This window comes from Schistocerca nitens, chromosome 4 (assembly GCF_023898315.1).
Source record: "Schistocerca nitens isolate TAMUIC-IGC-003100 chromosome 4, iqSchNite1.1, whole genome shotgun sequence".
NCBI classification, from domain to species: domain Eukaryota; kingdom Metazoa; phylum Arthropoda; class Insecta; order Orthoptera; family Acrididae; genus Schistocerca; species Schistocerca nitens.
In genome coordinates, this window is record NC_064617.1 from 863,393,810 (window position 1) to 863,413,999 (window position 20,190).

The following is a 20,190-nucleotide window of genomic DNA, read 5'->3' on the forward strand; positions in this document are numbered from 1 at the left end:
TAAAAATATTACTGAAGGAGACATTTACAAACTCCACAATGTGGTGTTAATTAAACATGAACTAATGTCCAAGAAGGCAGATTGTATGAAAATATAATTTTTGAGTTGGAATGAATTTGTGCGCAGTTCTTATAGTTACATTTTACATACGACCCAAATTTTGTTAGTTGAAATAAAATGTTGTTTAAAATGTAACTTATGAAGTAACGATCAATTCACAGATTAACATAGTAGTCTGCTACTTAAAAATAAAACAATAAAGGAATAAAATGAATGTAGTATTTAATACTTTTATTCCTTTTGATTTGATAGCACAGCTATATTAATAAACGTGTTCCCATAACAAATTTACTTGAGAGCAATACACATGTAACAGGCAGACTGGTCACCATTCACATTAAAAAGGAACAATCACTGTAACTCAAAACAACACAGTTCACTCTTGGATGAGTGTAGAATTTCTATCTTTATTTTATCTGTGTCACTGTATCATGGATAGCACTTGCAACATAATCCAGATTTTTGTTGTTGAGTCCACACATGTTGGCTCTTCCACTGCTTAACATGTATATGTGGTGCTTTTCCTTCATGTACTGAACTTGGTGTTCTGCAAAGAGAAACAAATGAATACTATTAAATTTATTTCACACATCCTTTTCTAAAATAAAAAGCAAATTTTACTTATTTTGCTTCAGTGTCATATACCTGTAAGACCTGTGAATGAAAACATCCCCACTTGTTTAGTTATGTGCTCCCAGGTGCCTGGTGTTCTCATTCCTTCAAGTTTCTGTCTCAGACTGTGTCTCATGTCTCGGATTCGGCCAGCCATTTCCCTTAAGCATGCTCGCCTGTAATGTAATTATAGCATTAGCATTAATGTTACCGGTACAGACTGACAGACAAAACTAAAAAATTACAGTATGTATTTGTATCTAAAATTAATTTACTTCTAGATAATTTAGAGCAAACCATATTTACACCAAGTCGGAAATCCAAGTCTACAGTGAAGCATGAAACCAATAGAAAAAAATGTTTTTTTTAACATACTCATAATTAAGAAGAAATGAACAGCTGAAGTTAAAAATATAACTTCTGAAAAGAAGAAAAGTCAATTTAAAGCTAAAAACTATGCCACAATAAATCTAGTATAACAGAGAAAAGGTACAAGGAAGGCAGAGAGTAATGAGGCAGAGTAAAAACAACCACTTACTGCAGCAAAATATGACAATTCACTATCCACTCTTATGTTTCTTAGGACAAACAGATGAGGCAGAAGAGAGAGGACAGTTGTAAGGTGAGAGGAATTAATAATGTAAAGTAAGAACAAATAAAAAATGAGGCAGACAAGTGATTGATATATGGCACATTTACACACTAACAACGTTATAATATAGTACTAGCCTTAGAGCATCTTGTCCTGCTAGAGCATCCCAAGTATTTGGATTACTACTGAGATATCATACACTGTCATCAACTGTTTCTGATTCTTTGTTAGCTCACACACAATTTATTTGTTCAGCTTTGGATTCTGAAGTAACCTCATTGTACTCCTAATTTCTTTCTATTTCTGTTTTTAGTAAAGTTATTTTCCAACCTTATATTTAGCTTGTCGGAGTTGGTAATGTAAAGACAGCTATTCTTTACACAAGTACAAAGTACATCGCTTGTCCATTCGTATTATGGTAAACGGCATGCCCACTTGACAGTGATTAACAGCTTTTGGATCTCTGTATGATTATTTTTTTAATGTTTGAACATTTCAATTAGGAGTAATACTGCACACCTAGGAAAAACGACTCCTCTGTTTTATGTTCCATAAATGAGGCATGTAAAACTGTCCGACTGACCTCAATGGGGTCACCCTCCTCTTTCATATTCATACTCCCAGACATACACACTGCCAACTACCACCACATGTCATTGACCTCAGATGTACTCAGCTGCTGTCAGACAAGCCATCAATGATCATGCAAGTGCTGTTGTTGGTGTTGATGTCATTCAGATAAGGGTGATATCACAAGAATGGACCAGTGGAAGTCCCATGGTTACAGGCCCAATAGTCATTTGTATTATAATGCTTATACTCCACCATAAATTATGAGCTTCCTTTTGAGGTGAGGCAAATAAAACACTTAACTAACACTATCCTTCAGTTTTTGGAATTCCTTCAATCTGCTATTCATAACAGAAATACGTCTGCAGAATACCATGTGGTACACTACATTTAACTGTATGAAATCAATTTTGAATACTATGAACAACATGTTCAGGACACTGAAGCAGTTCAGTTGTCATGGGGCACTCCATGGCAATGAGACACATGATGAATTTCAAGGAAACATTGGTGCTGATATAGACCTAACTTATGGGATACGATCATAAAATAGTTCATTCAAATCAAAGCCATGAAAATTCTTATTAACTGTGATCTGAGTACTGCCTCAGTAAAACCAGAGATTGTTACCTTAATGTGCTAAAAACTGTGGAAACCTAGTCCAGTACCTGGCCTAGGTTAAAACAAAGAGCATTTGGTGCCCTCATCATGCAGGAGTGACAGCAAAAATGGAACAAACTGGGAGAGACTCTGCTGAGATTGTAACAGATTGGTACAGCCCATACAAAAGTGTAAACAGATGCTCATAGAATTTAAACAGGAATCTTTGCATGAAAATTGACATTGTCCTCACAAAACCCTGTTGGGTAATTTTAGAGAGCTGGTATTCAAGGACTGCAGAAATTCTGCTGTGACCATTATACATCAAACAAAGGTGATGAGAACGAGATAAGAGAGATAAGAGCTTGAATAGAGGCATACAGATATTAATTTTTTCCTCATTCACTATGTGCACAGAACAGTACAGCATCTCACTAATACTGGTACAAAATATCCTTTGCCTTACACTGTACAATGGCTCTTGTAGTACATACATAGATAGACATAGGTATTCGCAAAGCACTGATCAGAGCAGTAATGACCCAATTGTGGCCCTGATGTGCAAAAATAAGCCATAATGCAAGTAGCCAAAGTGCAAAGTATATGAGAAAGGGAAGGGCATATATGTTTATAATTCATTTGTACTTTTAAATAAGTGTACAACAGGTATAAAAAAAGATCACTCCAGCTTACTGGCATCAGTTTGTCAGCATGCCTGATGATGAAAAATCAGATTGTTGTCAAAACATTGTGTATGTTTGCAATTAAAACTTGGTCATCTGCCTGGGAATGTTTAAGTTGTGGGAACAACAGCATTATGTGTTCTCTCACAATAAAGTGTAATCTATTCGTAACCATGTTGACTGACTTACAGGTATGTGCTCCAGTATCCACAGTAAAGACCTACTACATTGGTGACAACAAATAACCTGACAACTGTTCTGCTCAGCAGTTCTCTAACTTTGTTCTGCTATGCACTAACAATGCAGCCATTTTCTGGTATGCCACAAATGTCAATTGCTCCACATGAGGACATCATATTGATCTCATCTCAAGTACCATTAGTTCAGTGATAGCTTTAATCAACAAACAGTGATTAAAGGAGCCTCAAGCTATTGCAACCCTCACACTACAACAATGGCTGCCATCATCCAACTTATCATATTATTAGTGAATATAATAGAGGGAAACATTCCACGTGGGAAAAATATATCTAAAAACAAAGATGATGTAACTCACCAAACGAAAGCTTTGGTATGTTGATAGAGACACAAACAAACACAAACACACACACAAAATTCAAGCTTTCACAACCCACGGTTGCTTCATCAGGAAAGAGGGAAGGAGAGGGAAAGATGAAAGGATGTGGGTTTTAAGGGAGAGGGTAAGGAGTCATTCCAATCCCGGGAGCGGAAAGACTTACCTTAGGGGGGAAAAGGACAAGTATACACTCGCGCGCACACACACACATATCCATCCGCACATATACAGACACAAGCAAACATATGTAAAGGCCACCACAGGATCCAGCATCAAGCATGTTACAGCCAGGACTTGATTCTCAATCTTTGAAGATTCTGACTGTTTCCAAGCTGATTGTGTTAACTGCATCAACCACACCACAACTTTCAGCCACAAACATACCCATACTGGACAAGGTACAATACCACTGTTCTCATCTACCAGACACCATTACACTTGTTCTATATCAACACTGCAAGTGCTCCAGGACCTTCCTGCAATCATTCTGACTTATGCATTTAACAGTCTTTCACAAACAAACAGAATGCTCACCCTTTGAAGACTTTCTCATCACCTTAAACTGCCTCCAATCCATACCAAGCAACCAGCACTGTGGTTCACATTGGCAGAATGTGTGTTCAAATCACTGGAAATATTGGTCAACAATTTGAAATTTGTCTCATTGATATGCCACCTCTCTGAACATGCTGACATCATTAAAGACATTATCTTCATGCCACCTGTACATGATAAATACAACACAGCAAAATCAGCCATACCCCAGAACAACATTTACAATAGGCAATACAATGAACAGTTTCAAGACACGTTTGTAATTCTGACTGTGAGCTCTCTAGGTACAAACCTCTTGCTGGACAGTATGCTTTGGACTCTCTAGATAGTGAAATTTCCTCAGCAATGGCAACTTACTTTCATTGTGCATAAGGCAGAGCAGATAAGACAGAAATATTGCCCTAGTGGATAGATTACAGATGGTCCTACAATATTACTGTGTAAAACTTCCAAGATACAGTACAACCACAGCACTTCAAAATGCTGCAACCCACAACACTCTCCAAGCCACCCTGAACAGAGTCAAGAACAGCTGACAGTGATGTCACTGCCGTGACTCTGGGTATACCCTGGTTGGCTGCATATGGCACCACTGCTGCGGCTCACAACTCTGTGATGCCCAACCCTGTTGCAACTACTAACACAGCTGTGCTGGTACCACACACAATTCAGCAGCACTGCAGACAACTGCTGGATTTCCCGCTCACATCAAAATGCCAAGTGTGCACTGAAGTAGGCGCATTGGGCCACATGTGGACAATAAGGCACCTTCGCACATATCTAGACAGATATGCATCCATTCTGATGGATAACTATCACAGGACCAACTGTAGATACTAGATGACAACTTGGGCATGTACTTCCTCATGGACACTGGTTTTGATGGTAGTATGATTTCCACAAACATGTTCACAAAGTCTAATGACTCATTATCAATTCAGCTTGGAGCTTCTAATGACTCTGTGCTCCCACTGCATGGATTGGTTGATCGCATATTCCAACTCAGCGAAAATCCTCACTACCCACTGACCTTCCTTTTCTAATGACATTATGAGCCAGTGTTAAATATGGAATTTCTTTGACATTTCCACCTCTCACCTGACCTTGAACAAGCAACTCGTATACATCATGTGACTCAACAATTCACCACTGGACTTTTAATCCCAGTATCAGCTCCGCCAGTGCACTCCAGTTCAAGAGCCACTTGTCTAACTAACAATGTTGACAATAATCACTCGGCTACCATCAAAGAATGCATGACAGTCATCAACACGATTGCGATGACACAGCAATAATACCTTGACACTCATCAACAGGTAGAGGTTCTTTGCAGAGATAATGGAAACCAACAGCTTCACATTATTTTCTGAGATCTCAAGCACTCTTGAACAACAGAAGACACTTGTGGCTGTCTACCCACATGATGGCCCCAACCTGATGTATCACTGCCAAGCAGATGTACCACTGACACAACGCAACTCACCATTGCAAACACAGGTTAGTCTGGTGCTTTCAGCCCCACCTTTCAGTACACTGACTCAGCATTCCACTCTCTCCATGGCATACACAATCGCTTGTCAATGAGCAATTTGCAATGGAACAGCTCACTGCATACTTACAATACCTCAACTGCTGGTGCATCACAAGGTACTCCCATTAGCTCCTGTTCTCCTGCAAGCAACAAAAATGATGATCGTGACCTTCAGTCAGGATTGTTCACTCCTCTGACAGCTCCTGGGTGTCACCTTCTAAACTCTCCTCTCACTTTGCAAGGACTACAAAGTACTCAGTTCTCGACTATTTATGATAGTTACCTCATCCCCAACATACAGCATTTCACACGCTCATTCGTGGGTATAAGGGTCTTTAGAGTGATAGACTGCAAAACAACATACATGTAAATATGGATGCACCTGGAAGACATTGATAAAACAGCAGTCACTGCCCCATTCAACCTGTTTGAATTTCTGTTCATGTCCTACAGTCTGAAAAATGCTACCCAAATTTTGCAGAAATTCGTTGACAGTTCCTCCTTAAATCAGACTGTTGTTATGCATATCCCAAAAATATCTTAATTGTCTCCTACAGCAATCTGCATCACTAAATCCACACTAGAATGTACAGAATTCATGCATCAGCTACAGCCTCCAGAAATGTATTAATATGTACAATGATTTCTTGAAGTTCTCAGCTTTTATTATTGCCACCTGTCACACACAACTGAAATTTAAGATCCACTCACCAACCCTCTTGCAAGACCAGACACCCCTGGCAAGATGAAATTGGTATGGACACTGCAAATGCAAACTGCATTCGAATGAAAAAAAGCCTACCTGACAAAAATAGCAGCACTCATCCCCCTCCCACATGCACTCCTCATGGTCACAACAGATGCAAGCGAGAGGGCTATCGACAGTCCTTCAGTAAGTATTAGATGGCGAGATGCAACCTCTTTGTTTGTTCTTGAAGAAACAAAACATCACAGCTAAAGTGGTCCATGTTCAACCAGGAAGTGTACATCATATATGAAGTGATGCAGTACTTCTGCAAGGACAGCAAAGGAAGACAAGTAGTGACATACATGAACCATAAACCAGTAGGAGATGCAGTATGCAACCTGTCCAAGAACAACAATCCTCATTGCTTCTGTCACCTGAATTTCACCTCTCAATATACTATCAATGTTGATATTTGCAAGGAGCTGATAATATTGTTGTGGATTACTCATCACGCATTAACACCATCTCCTTCCATATAGATGACACCACCCTCACTCACGGCCAAGTGCTTGACCCATCAACCACTGACCTCATCAACAACAATACATCAAGCTTATGCACTGAGCACCATACTATACCAGGCACCAATGATTACTTACTGTACAACATCTCACAAAATAGAATGAGACCCCTCATACCAGCCTCTATGTCAGGGCTTAACAACTGGCCGGTTTTGAGCGCAAGTACTCGCGTCTGCTCAGGCACGTGCTCGCGAGCAGGTGCAAGGTCGCGGAGTAGGGAGGGAGGGGAGGGAGGGGAAATGCGCGTGCACGTTTGAATGTGATCTCGCGTTCTTAGCAGATATAACTAGCCATCTGAATGCTTTGAACATTTTACTACAAGGTAAAGATCTGCTAATTACTCATTTCATAGATTGAATACAAGCTTTTATAATGAAATTGACACTTTGGGTGAGTCAGCTGGAAACAGGAAACGTAGCTCATTTTCCTAAATTATCATCCATGCAAGATGTTCACAAAGACTGTGAACGTTATTCACATAGTTTAGTTGATCAGCACTTTCACGATCTGACAGCACTGGACAGTGATTTTGATCTGTTCTCTTCATATTCAGCGAATATTTAAGAGATTCGTCCTGAGCTGCAGCAAGAAATTATTGACCTGCAGTGTGACAGAGAATACAGAGACAAATTTCAGAACAAGAAAAACATTTTGGAATTCTACAGACACTTCCCTCAGGATAGATTTCCTCGTTTGCACAAACTGGCGGCAACAATAATATCAATGTTCGGTTCCACGTATGTTTGTGAACAACTGTTCTCTGCAATGAAATGTAACAAGACGCGCCTGAGAAACGCATTGTCTGATCAAAATTTAAACTGCACGCTGCACCTAAAATGCACAAGAAGAATTACTCCAAACATAGACGAAATTGTAAAAGGCAAAAAGTACAAGATAACCGAGAATCCCACACTTCAGTGACACCTTTTATTGTGTAACAGTTCTCAAATTAATGCGAATGTAGAGGCATACACTAAGCTAATAAAATTATGTGGCATGTGTACATTCTCCTTTATTTGTTTCATTTGTCGCAGTAATAATTCGTGAGTGATATCCCTGCAGGTGGCCGCGGATTTGCATTGACTGGCGGCAGCTGTTATGTGCCCCACGTGACTGTCCCCACTCTCCGCTCTGGTCCGATAGTGGGGGTAGCGTGCTCGCGCTGCTCCGTGCTCGCGCCTTGCTGCTCACAGCTTGCTCCGCGAGCACATATGTTGTGAAGCCCTGCTCTATGTGCTGCACACTGTTTGACCAAATTCACAACATGGCTCATCCAGGTGTATGACTGATCATAAGGCTGATTAGTGGCTTAATATGAAATGGGACTACTGTACCCAGGTGCAGGCCTGTCTGACATGCTAGTGGAGCTAGATCAGGTGCCAAGCACAAATGACACTCTGTTACATTGATATAACATGCACCAAATTCTGCATGTACACATTTGCATATGACTGGTTCACTTCCTGAATCAGAAGGCTTTAAATATATATTATCAGTCATCGATCATGTCTCTTGATGGTTCAAGGTGGTATCTATCACAGATATTGTGGCCGAATCCACTGCCCGTGCATTCATGAATATGTGGGTATGCTTCTTTGGTTGTCCTGACACAATCACTACCAACCAAGGATGTCAACTTGAGTAAGCTCTCTTTGAAGCCCTCTGTCAACTCCACAGCACAAAAAGAAATTGAATGATGTTGTACCATCCGCGAAGTAATGGGCTGGTGGAACACTGGAACCGAATGCTTAAAATCATACTCATGTGTCACACAGACAGCTGGACAGAGGTACTACCCTGGGTCTTGCTCAGCACCTGTACAGCCTTTAAGGGGGATCTAATGGTATCTGTATGCAGAAATGCTCACCCTTCCAGCAGACTTCATACTACAAGCAACCACACCTGTTCTGACTGAACTCATGGCTCTGGTACAATGCATGAAACAACATAACTGTGCCTCTCAAACTGTACCTCTGACAGCACATACTATATCAATAACATTTGTTCACAAAGCGCTGTAAGGGTATAGATTTATGATGTTCTGTGATGACACCATTCACCCACCATTTCAATTTCCTCACACAGGACCATTCTGAGTCATCAAACAAGGCTGTAGACCTTCAGCATCACCATCAAGGCCAAAGTTACTACAGTATCCCTTCACAGACTTAAGCCAGTGTGGGTATTGTGGGAACCTGCCAACACTATTGTGGAGGATACAAACACACCACCACTTAACAATGCTGACACAACTTTGTGACCATTCCCTTCACTGGCAATCATCACTACTGATGTTTATGAATTTGAGCCAGAGTGCCTCGTGAAAATAATCAATGATGAACTCATTACTGATGCATGACAAGACCTTCCAAGTATGCTAACAACTGCATTCATCCATCTGCTCTCACATGCCTGTCGACTATCCTCTTATGTCGAGTGCGCAACCCTTTCACTGCACACGCCTTCAAATGGCATCCTCACCATCATCACACCTATCCAAACCCCCCTACAGACAAGCAAACTCCATGATGCCTCCGATACCACTCCTTTCATCTACACCATTTCTAATGCTGCAGCAACATCCACTGACACCACTTGACTGTATGCCATCTCCACCACATTACAAACTGTGAGAAATGGTCCATCCATGACTTGTGCAGGAGCCAGCCATGGCATGGTTGGTCACACGCTCCTACATTCTCACTGCACCACAGTTGATGAGGATCAATCAACTCTCCCTTTAGTGATCCACACTCTGGGAGGGAGGGGGGGGGGGGGAGGGTTGTTTGTGGGAACAACAGAACTGTCAGTGTCATTAACTAAAGAGCTGCAGCTCCAAAGTGGAACATCTGTGAGACTGGAGAACAAAGACAGCACAATTCAACCTTAGTATTATGTAGACATCTTTTATGTGTTCTTTTGAAATAAAGTGTAATCTCTTTGTAATCATGTCAGCTGACTTACTGGTACATCTTCCCATATCTGTAGTGATCTACCACGAACTCAATATATCACCATTCTGACATTCAAAATGTGTTGCATAGGGAGCTCATTTCAATCCATTGAGTAAAAGAAATTAACTATGGTTCAAAAAAATCATCAAAAAATCAATCTGTCATGGAGCTCTAAGTGGTAAAAAGACAAACAAATAGCAAAGTACGTTTAAAATTGCCCACATGGTTACATTGCTGATCAATATCAGCTTGAAAATTGAAAAAAAATTGTTTTAAGAGTGAGACTGAAAAAGTTTAATTAGTAAATGTAAGGATCAGCTATACCTGTAAAACTTACAGCCATCATGCAGTAAGACATTATATGTGCTAGTGACTGAATTATCTCAAGAAGTAATAATCATAATTTCTTGAACTACAGGCTATGCTGAAAAGTAATGCTTTTGAATTTGTTAACTGAGAAACTCTTAAGGCTTTTTAAATAAAACAAACTTTATTAACATTCTACATCTTTATTCTTCATCTCTGAATATTTATTTCTCCACATAATCACTCTGATGATGAAGACATTTCTCCCAATACGAGACCAATTAATTGATAGAATGTTTGACTTTGCTGACAGAACTACAGCCTCACCTCCGCTTTCACTGTTTCATCAGTATGAAAATGAAGTCTTTGAAGCTGTTCTTTAAGTTCTGGAAAGAGATGAAAATTGGATAAAGCCAAGTCAGGACTGTATGGAGGATGACTGATGACAGTGAACCCAAGGTGTTGGTTTATTGTGGATGTTGCAGCACCCGTGTATGGTCTGGTATTGTCATGCTGAAAGAGAATGTGCTCCATGTGTAGATGAACTCTTTAAATTTGTGCTTTCAGTTTACTGAAGGTCTCACAGTACCTTGCAGAGTTTATGGTGGTGCCTTTAAGCATGAATTCCAAATGCATCACACCTTGAATGTCCCAGAACACTGTGGCATGACTTTGCCTGCTTACAGCATGGTCTTGAACATTTTGACATTGGTGATCCTTTCTGGCAGAACTCCATTGATGCTGTCTTGTGTTGGGGCACCAAATGCTGAGCTTAGCTCTCATCACTTGTCACAGTGTTGTTAAGGAACCTTTCACCCTTACTCCCAAAACACAAAAGAAAATGATGACAGATGTCCAACGTCCTCTGTTTCATGTCAAGAGTGAACATTTGAGGAACCCACCATGCATTTAGTTTGCTGTACTGCAGTTCTGCAATGATGGCAAGTACACACTATCATGATATGTCATACTTACCTAACAGCTGTGCCTATGTTATTCAGTGATTTCCTCTGATGAGTTCATCAACCTGCTCCTGACGAGTCTCATCAGTTGCTGTAAGCAGGCATCCATTCTGAGCTCTGTCACACACACTTCCTCCATTACAAACATCAACAACCCAATGCCTCACATTACTAATGTTGATACAATCATCACCATACACAGCTCTCATTCTACTATGTATTTAAATTGAAGATATGTTTTCTGCAGTAAATAGCATGATTGAACAGTCCACAGGTGTGCTGCTGGTCCATAGTGTCCAACAGGCACAATATTTCGGCAATCAGACATGCTGCCATCATCAGGTGTGCAGACAAACTGAGCTCTTGAGGGTGGGCGGCCATCTTAAATCCCCTCCTCTCATGAGACGTTCTCTCCACAGTCCGCACCCGCACGTCAGCAGTTGGTGAGACGCTGGAGTCGGCATTTGTGATGGCATCGGTGTAATTGCCTCATCTGCCCAAGTTGCCCATTCGTTCATAATCTCGGTTGATGAGTCCATCCCTGGTATGAATTTCGAAAGCCTTTCTAGTGACACTGTCCCAGTATTTAGATGTCTGTGCCAAGACCCTGGTATGTTGGTAGTCCATTTCATGATTTTTGGACAAACAGTGCTCTGTGACCACCGACTTGTTGGTTACCCAAGTTGAGTGTGCCTCTGATGTTCTCGGCAACCACCTTTGATGGTGCACACTGTCTGTCAATATACGTCTGCCCACCTTGACACGGAATCTGGTATACGCCGGGGAGCTTGTCCCTTCCCTGGGGCCAGATCACGAATGTGTCATCCACATAACATAGAAATCAAGTAGGTTTCCATTTGGATAATGCCAAAGCTTCCTCCTCAAAGTACTCCATATAGACTTCCTTACACATCTGAACTCCATACATCTGAACATCAAATTCACTAAGGCGACTGAAGCAGAAGGAAGGTTACCATTCCTGGACATCATGGTCAAAAGAAGAGTGGATGACACCCTGGGCCACAGGGTATACAAGAAGTAAATGCACACTGACCTGTATTTGCAAGCAGATAGCTGCCACCACCCTGCGCAGAGGAATGGGGTGCTAAAAACACTGGTGCACAGGGTGCGCACCATCTCTGATGCAGAGAGTCTACCCCAAGAGCTGGAACACCACAAAATTGTATTCTGGAAAAAACGGGTACTCAGAATGGCAGATCAGACACGCTCTCTGCCCCATCTCTACAGAACAGCATGTGGGGACGAAATAAGTCACGGATAAAGAGATAGCCACTGCCTATATGCCATATACTGGCACACTATTGGGGAAAATAGGACGAATATTGAGGAAACACCAAGTAGGAACTGTTTTTTGCCCATCAAATAAAATGCAAGCATTATTGGGAAGTGTCAAAGATGATCTTGGTTTGCAGAAGGCTGTCATATACCAGATTCCATGTCAATGTGGGCAGACTTATATTAACAGACAGCACGCACCATCGAAGGTCATTGCTGAGAACATCAGGGGCACACTCAACTTGGGTACCCCAGCAAGTTGGCAGTCACAGAGCACCGATTGTCCAAAAATCATGAAATGGACTATCAACATACCAGGGTCTTGGCACAGACATGTAAATACTGGGACAGCGTTGTTAGAGAGGCTATCAAAATTCGTACCAGGGACGGACTCATCAACCGAGGTTGTGGCTACAACCTCAGCAGGGCATGGGAACCGGCATTGAGCCTAATTAAAAAGATGCCCAGCAAAGGAAAAGAATGGGTGACTTCTACCGACCACGCTGACGTGCAGGTGCAGACCGCAGAGAGAACGCCTCGCGAGGGGAGGGGATTTAAGATGGCCGCCTGCCCTCAGGAGCTCAGTTTGTCAGCACACCTGACGATGGCAACATGTCTGATCACCAAAATATTGTGCCCATTGGACACTATGGACTGGCAGTACACCCGTTGACTGTTAGAGCAAGAATTATGCCGGGAGAAACTGACGAAAAGCATGCCGTTTCTCATGCACTGACATAGTTATGTTACACACTGCCTTGTTACATGCTACAATTCAGAGCCCTCTCATGGCAGAGGGTTGTAGCTTGCACCAGCAAAGTGGGAAAGCTGACCAAGTAACAGAAGACTATATCACACATCATTACGCTAGAGTAGACACAGTCAGCAATCAAAGAATTTGTGTTAACTGTAAAAGCTTAAAAGCAAAAGTTAGGTATGCCTCTAAGTATGATATGGAAATTCTATGAAGTTATATATTCAGAACACAGATTTCATGTTTGGACTACTATTCCTTACCATTCCTCCTGCAGATTTGTGTCTTGAAGCATTGTGGAAACAATCTGTGCGCCATGTCTTGGAGGACTGCAGTACAGGGCTCTCACAATAATACGAAACTGTGATCTCATCTTCTCAATCTGATCTGGATCATGCACAACTATTGTTAAGTTGCCAATTCGTTCACCTAGAACAATGAGAAAATGTTTATTTGTCTACATGAAGAAGTATGCATGCATGAAGTAGTCGCAACTAATTAACTAATCAATTGATGATCAGGTACTAACTTATTAATCAAAGATGCACAATTTGCAAAGCTCGGTTCTTATTGGGATGATGATGTATTTATGAACTGAAACAACAAGGAAAAATGCATGTGGGGACTTCACCATCAATGATGTGAAATACCATATAAATAAAACTATTTGCCAGCAATAAGAGTACAGCCCTCCAACAGGGTGTAATATATTTGGCAATCTGCCATCCTCAGTTTGATATGAACAATTGTTTTGTATACACATGTTCTTCCTGTATGCTTATTTTTAGTAATAGAATTTGTGCTAACTTCACTCACTTGCTTCCAGCTTCATTCTGGAATCACCTGTATTGGAATTCCTACATATGCGCAGAACTGAGAGATTTAAAATATTACTGCCAGCTCCCTTGTTCATTAGCTTATTGATTTACTCATGCTTTGTGTTCAATAAATCATGAAGGACAGCAACATTCAGCTAAATAGAAGAAGCAGTTTGAAAACAACTGAATATTGCTGGAAATGATATAAAATGAACATCTTTATTTAAATAAAGACAAGCGATGAATGCATTAATGAGATAGTTATATTAACAGGCATTCAGAGATCACAGACTTATGAGACAAAAACAGCTCCACAGAAGACAGAACTTTTATTATACAAATAGGTCATTTGTGAGATACGAGGAAGCGAAACTTCTCAGCATCAAACACAATTTTAAGTGTGTACTGAGTGAGTCACCTAAAACTTACAACAGAAATATGTTGGAAATGAAAAGTGTTATTGATGTGCAATTTTCACAGAATGGATTGCTAGTCAGTCGCTCATATTAACATCCAATAAATGTAATTCAATAACAATAGAAGAGGTAGAAGGTCGTCTGGAAATGAAAAAAAATCTAATGTGGATAAAACTGGAGGAGGCCATGCAGAACATGAAAGAAAGAAAGGTACAGGGCATGGATGAACTAAATGAGAAAATTATCATAGCAGCAAAAGGGATTAGGACCAAGTGGCTGTATGGAATTATGAAAACTCTGTGGAAGGAACTGAGAACTCTAGAGAACTAGATGAAGAAAATAATTGGACCTGTCTTCAAAAAGGGAAGCCAAATGGATTTTAAAAAACTGTCAGGACATTACCCATATGTGGCACAATGCTAAAAAGTTTTACAAAATTATGGAGAGATGAATCTGTGGATCAGTGGAAAAGCAGCTGAGAAAAAAACAGTATAGCTTCAGAACAGGCAAGTACACAGTTGGTATCATTGTTGCAGAAAGACAGCTACAGAAATATTACAATGAGCATGGGAGATATACCAATGCTCTTCTTGATTTAGAGGCATCATATTATAAAAAATGTATGTATGTAGTATGTACGTTCCACATCTCCTAAACTACTGGACTGATTTCAACAAAATTTGGTGCATGGATCATTCACTGTCCAGAAAGAAGGGATGGATAGGTATTAACCATCTACCTATCAAAGGGATGGGGTGGAAAAGGAGTTCAATCCATAAAGGGCAAATTGCAGACTTGAGAATGAGTTCACATAGCCATTTGCAACAAACTTTATACATAATTGCAAGCCTTCTGGAAACTTTTTCTTGCTGACACTCCCCCTCAAAATGGTGAAAGAAAAAGTGTTTATCATTTACTACATTCCTACTGTCGGACAGTAAAAGTGCCACACCAGGCAAGGAATTTTAGTTTACAATTCTTTACTAGTAACTCTATTCACAACACATTTTGGAGATAGTATTCACAAATACCACTGAATATACCAAAATTATATCATTGTATGACACATAGTTCAGGAGGTACAGTGTCATAAACAATGAGATGTGTGAAAAACTGCACTTTACTGCTAACTCTATTTTGCCAGAACATTTGGCAGACAGTTTACACATATGCTCAATGTAACTGCAAAATTATCTCATTGTATGACACATAGTTCAGAAGATAAGACATCATAAACATTAGGTGCCTAAAAACGAAACTGCAGCCTAAAATTCACTAGAGTTATGAGTGAAGCATTTGTGAAATGTGTTAAACACATATCAAATATATGTGAATATGGATGAAGCCATTAGTAAAAAGCTCCTCCTAAACGCCTGGATTAATTTCAACCAAACTTGGTACATTTCTTACTTACTGACTGGAAAGATATATTTTGTGGCTAACAATCGCCAACCTGATGGACAGAAAGAGTGGGGGAGGAGGAGATGGAGAAACAGAGAGGGAGAAGGAGGAATGGATGCAGACTGGGGTGGAGGAGGAAATGAGCAGAGAGAGGGGGAGGAGGAGACTGTCAAAAGATGGAGATGAGGAAATTGTCAGAGAAAGAGGGGAAGAGGATATTGAAAGAGTGAGGGGGGAAGAGTGTATTAACAGATGAGATGTGGAGATGGACATATGAGATGAGAAGATTGACAGAGAGAGGGGGAGGAGGAGATGGACAGAGAGAGGTAGAAGGAGGAAATGGGCTAACAGAAGACTGGAATAAATACATACCCAGGTAATACCAGGTACTCAGCTAGTCCGGGAATAAAGTTTGAGATGCACCAAGAAAGACATGGCTCGAGAAGGTGACTTTTCTGATGAAAGCATTGCACGAGAGAAGTGTAAGTTGAATGAGAGTGGAAGGATGGCTGAAGCAGAGAAACAGCCTTAAAAAGATGTCCACTGTCTCAATTATTACTTTTAATAGTGGCAATAGATGGTACAATGACACAGATGGTAAGAGAGCTAGGAGAGAGAATGATCCCAGTGTTCTCTGCTGATCATTAGGTAGTGTTAGGGAGGAACAAGTACAAAGTAATTAGATGTTTTGAAAGAAGGTGTACAAGAGTATGACCTACAATTTAATGCAAAGATGTCTGAGCTGTCAGTCACAATAAGAAAAGAAGGATACACCTACAGTAAACATGACCTGAGAAGGGAGCAGTTGAGAATGTAGAAAGTTTCAAGAACCTGGGAGTGTATTTTAGCAAAATGGAAGAAACTATAAAGAGAAATATGAACAGGCAAGATAGAGATGGCAGGGAAGTGTTAAAGTGGAAGGCCAAGGGAGAAGTGGCTAAAACCAGCAGAAGGAAGTGTTAGGAAGGGAGAAGAAGACTGTACCATGTTACTGATGGAGGTATCTAGGTTTTCTATTTAAATGTTTTTGTGGCGGTTATTGACTGCAAGAGTCAACCGCCTCATCTTTGAGAATGAACGTCTTTGAAAACTGTTGATTTCAGTGTGTTCCGGATTCTGTAATGGAGCAGATGTGTTTGTACCGACATGATCAAAATAAAGTTAATTCATGATAAACGAGCAAATACTTAATGTTGGGTTCGATATTACCGTACATAACATCTTGATCGCCATACTGGTGACCCCAATGCTCACGAACGCTGCTTACGATGCCAGAAATGTGTACTGGAACATCGCCATGGACAAACAATGCAGCAACCCTTTGTCGGATTGCTACGTCCATCGACTTCACATCGCGCCGCATCTGGATGCAGTATACAGGAAGTGTAATTAGTGTGTAAATTCCCGACTCTTGTGTGAATCGTTCTTTTTGGTAACTTTCGTCACCTTCTCACACATCGACAATGCGACTGAGGCGCACACATCGTCCGTCGAAATCCGCTCAACGCGTCGGTAATTTCACTTCCGGACAGTGCAATGCTCCTTCGCTGATTAATTTGGACAATTTTGACTTGCTTTTGTGTAATGAATTAACTTTGTGCAGTGCTTCGACATCGGACAATCATGCCAAACAATGGATTGCAACAAGCGGGGACTATGTTGCAAATCCCAGTTCGCATGAACTTCGAACTATGGCTAAATTGCATGCCTGGTCGAATTCACAAACGCTTGTCACGGCTACCGCGTCTTCTGCGCCGCGTGAAAATTCGTTCGACCCGATTTCCGCACAGCCCGTCTTCCAGAGTTCGAATGTTCGCGTCAACTTTTTCGCCACTTCTCCGTCCTTGTCCCTCATTTGCAGCATTCAACTACAAATGTTTCTCTCAGACCAACTTCCAAAGTGGTTCATGGCTTCAGAGTATATATTCTCCTCTTATGGCATCACCGACGAAAGTGAAAAATACCTCGTACTCTTCAGGCAAAGCCGGCCGAAGTGGCCGTGCGGTTAAAGGCGCTGCAGTCTGGAACCGCAAGACCGCTACGGTCGCAGGTTCGAATCCTGCCTCGGGCATGGATGTTTGTGATGTCCTTAGGTTAGTTAGGTTTAACTAGTTCTAAGTTCTAGGGGACTAATAACCTCAGCAGTTGAGTCCCATAGTGCTCAGAGCCATTTGAACCTTCAGGCACCTAAAGGACTATCATTATATAATTACGGACATAATCCATGACAATTTGAGTGACAAGTACACCAGAGCAAAAGCCGCTTTGATTCAGCGCCTGTCACCAACATCACAGGAACAATTTCATCAAGGACATCCTACCGATCAACGACAATGCACCAATTACACTGACGACAATGCCGGCTGTTTCTCAGTGCAACACTGCACATGCCACGCCTCCCTCTATGCAGCACCCGAGCCGTACTGACTCTGCTCGACCGCAACCATCAGCAACGTCACGGCCACCACCTGCTGGCTCACTGACCTCGGCCCAGCCAAAACAAACAGGTGCGCAACATATGATCCCGCCACGGCTACCGCACCCACATCTTGTCAACAACTCGCCGACACTACACACGCTTACCGCCTGGCCGTTCACTACTCGATCGTGCCTGCAACTTGTTCACCCACCCCAGAAGACGATTTTAGCCATATCAATGCTTCATACAGCAGTGAACGTGTTCTCACTCCACCGCCGATGAGTACTGAGTTTCACATTTGGGATCGCACACACGATCTCTTCTACTTGAACTGTTACGTCAATACTATGCCGCCGACCTCGTCTTGTATGCCAGGTTACCCTTTGATAGAGACTGATTCTGATGTCGACCCCATCTTACTCAGTGATACACAGCAGACTGCTTCACGACATGCATTTTTGCCTGAACAACTGCAACAGCTACGTGAGCAAATTGCGACATACAACTTGTTGGTACAAGATAAGTTACACAGGCTGCAGCCGACACCGACCGAGCATGACATGCAACGAGATGCTTCACGACATACATTTTCGCCTGAACAACTACAACACCTACGTGAGCAAATTGCGACAAACCACTTGTTGGTACAAAATCACTTACACATGCTGCAGCCGACACCAACCGAGCACGACATGCAACGAGACGCTCCTGTCATTGTTCCGCCTCCAACTGCTGAAGATCCTTTGCCGTTACTACCAGCTACAACTGATACCCTGACGCTCACACTACATGGATCTATGTCCCATATGTCACAACTGTCATCATCACGCCGCCTCAAGTGGAAATTCTACATTACTGATGTGATACAAGCAATTTATTTACACCGCTGCCACCTTTCCTTGGTAGTTGCAGACACTTCGTTTCTTTACCACAGCATAACCAGCCACATTCCTGTGTGACTTGTTTTGCTGCCCTCTTCACTACCTCCGCAATGTACGACTAACACATCTGCCATTTCTGCTTCGACGAGTGAGCACCTTTCCGCTCCGACACACGACCGTGCAGCAGTTTCGCGCAAGCAGCTTGCAGCCTTACGACTCGACTGCAGTGCTGACAGCGACAGCACACACGCAGGTCCAGTTCCATCGAACCGCGTTGCCACACCGCCACGAACCAGTAGGTCATCCGCTGATTCGACTTCTTCTCGTTCACATTACGTCTCATCGCCTTCCTGCTCCGCCCATGTTTTCGCCGACCACATCTGCCTTCCCCCACCTCTCACCATCGCCATGCCTCATGCACAGGGCTCACGGCCATGCCCCCCATCCTTCGATCGCGGCTGTTTCGCTCATCAAAACACCGACACTTTCAATTCCGCTCGGAACATCCTGCCATCTACCGCTGCAACACACTCACCATCCACGGACTCTGAGGTGATGCTTCCGTCTACACCGAAGTCATCCGCCGCCAAGGTCAGTCATGTGCAGCTTGCTGTTTTCTCCCCTGCTGCGACGTCAAGCGCCTCTATAACTCTGTCTTTACCGTGAGTGTTGCTCATCCGGCATCTCTTACGCAACCTGTTAAGTGCCACAGCATGCTTCCTCCTTTATGTCATACGGCCAATAACAAACTGTTACTGGACACGCTGCACTTACCGCGGCACTCGCCGGCAAATACTTTGGCAATACAGCGTATGACATCTTTGACGTATTCCGCACCTTTGATCGGATCAAAACCCCGCTATGCTGCACGGCCTCGGCACTACGATGTTCTCCCCACCGACACGCCACCGCCTTCTGCTTTCATTGTGCCATC

General features: G+C 42.0%; 1 protein-coding gene across 1 annotated transcript in view; it reads right to left on the reverse strand.

Annotated features, from left to right (window-relative positions):
* Nucleotides 1–276: 276 nt before the first annotated feature.
* LOC126252620 (aspartate aminotransferase, cytoplasmic-like) overlaps nt 277–20,190 on the reverse strand; it is a 94,561-nt gene continuing 74,647 nt past the window's right edge. The window contains exons 6-8 of the mRNA XM_049953521.1: nt 13,585–13,750; nt 706–848; nt 277–607 (exon numbers count right to left, since the gene is read on the reverse strand). Coding sequence (XP_049809478.1) covers nt 468–607; nt 706–848; nt 13,585–13,750 — 449 coding nt within the window. The 3' untranslated portion in view covers nt 277–467. The remainder of the gene's footprint in view (nt 608–705; nt 849–13,584; nt 13,751–20,190) is intronic.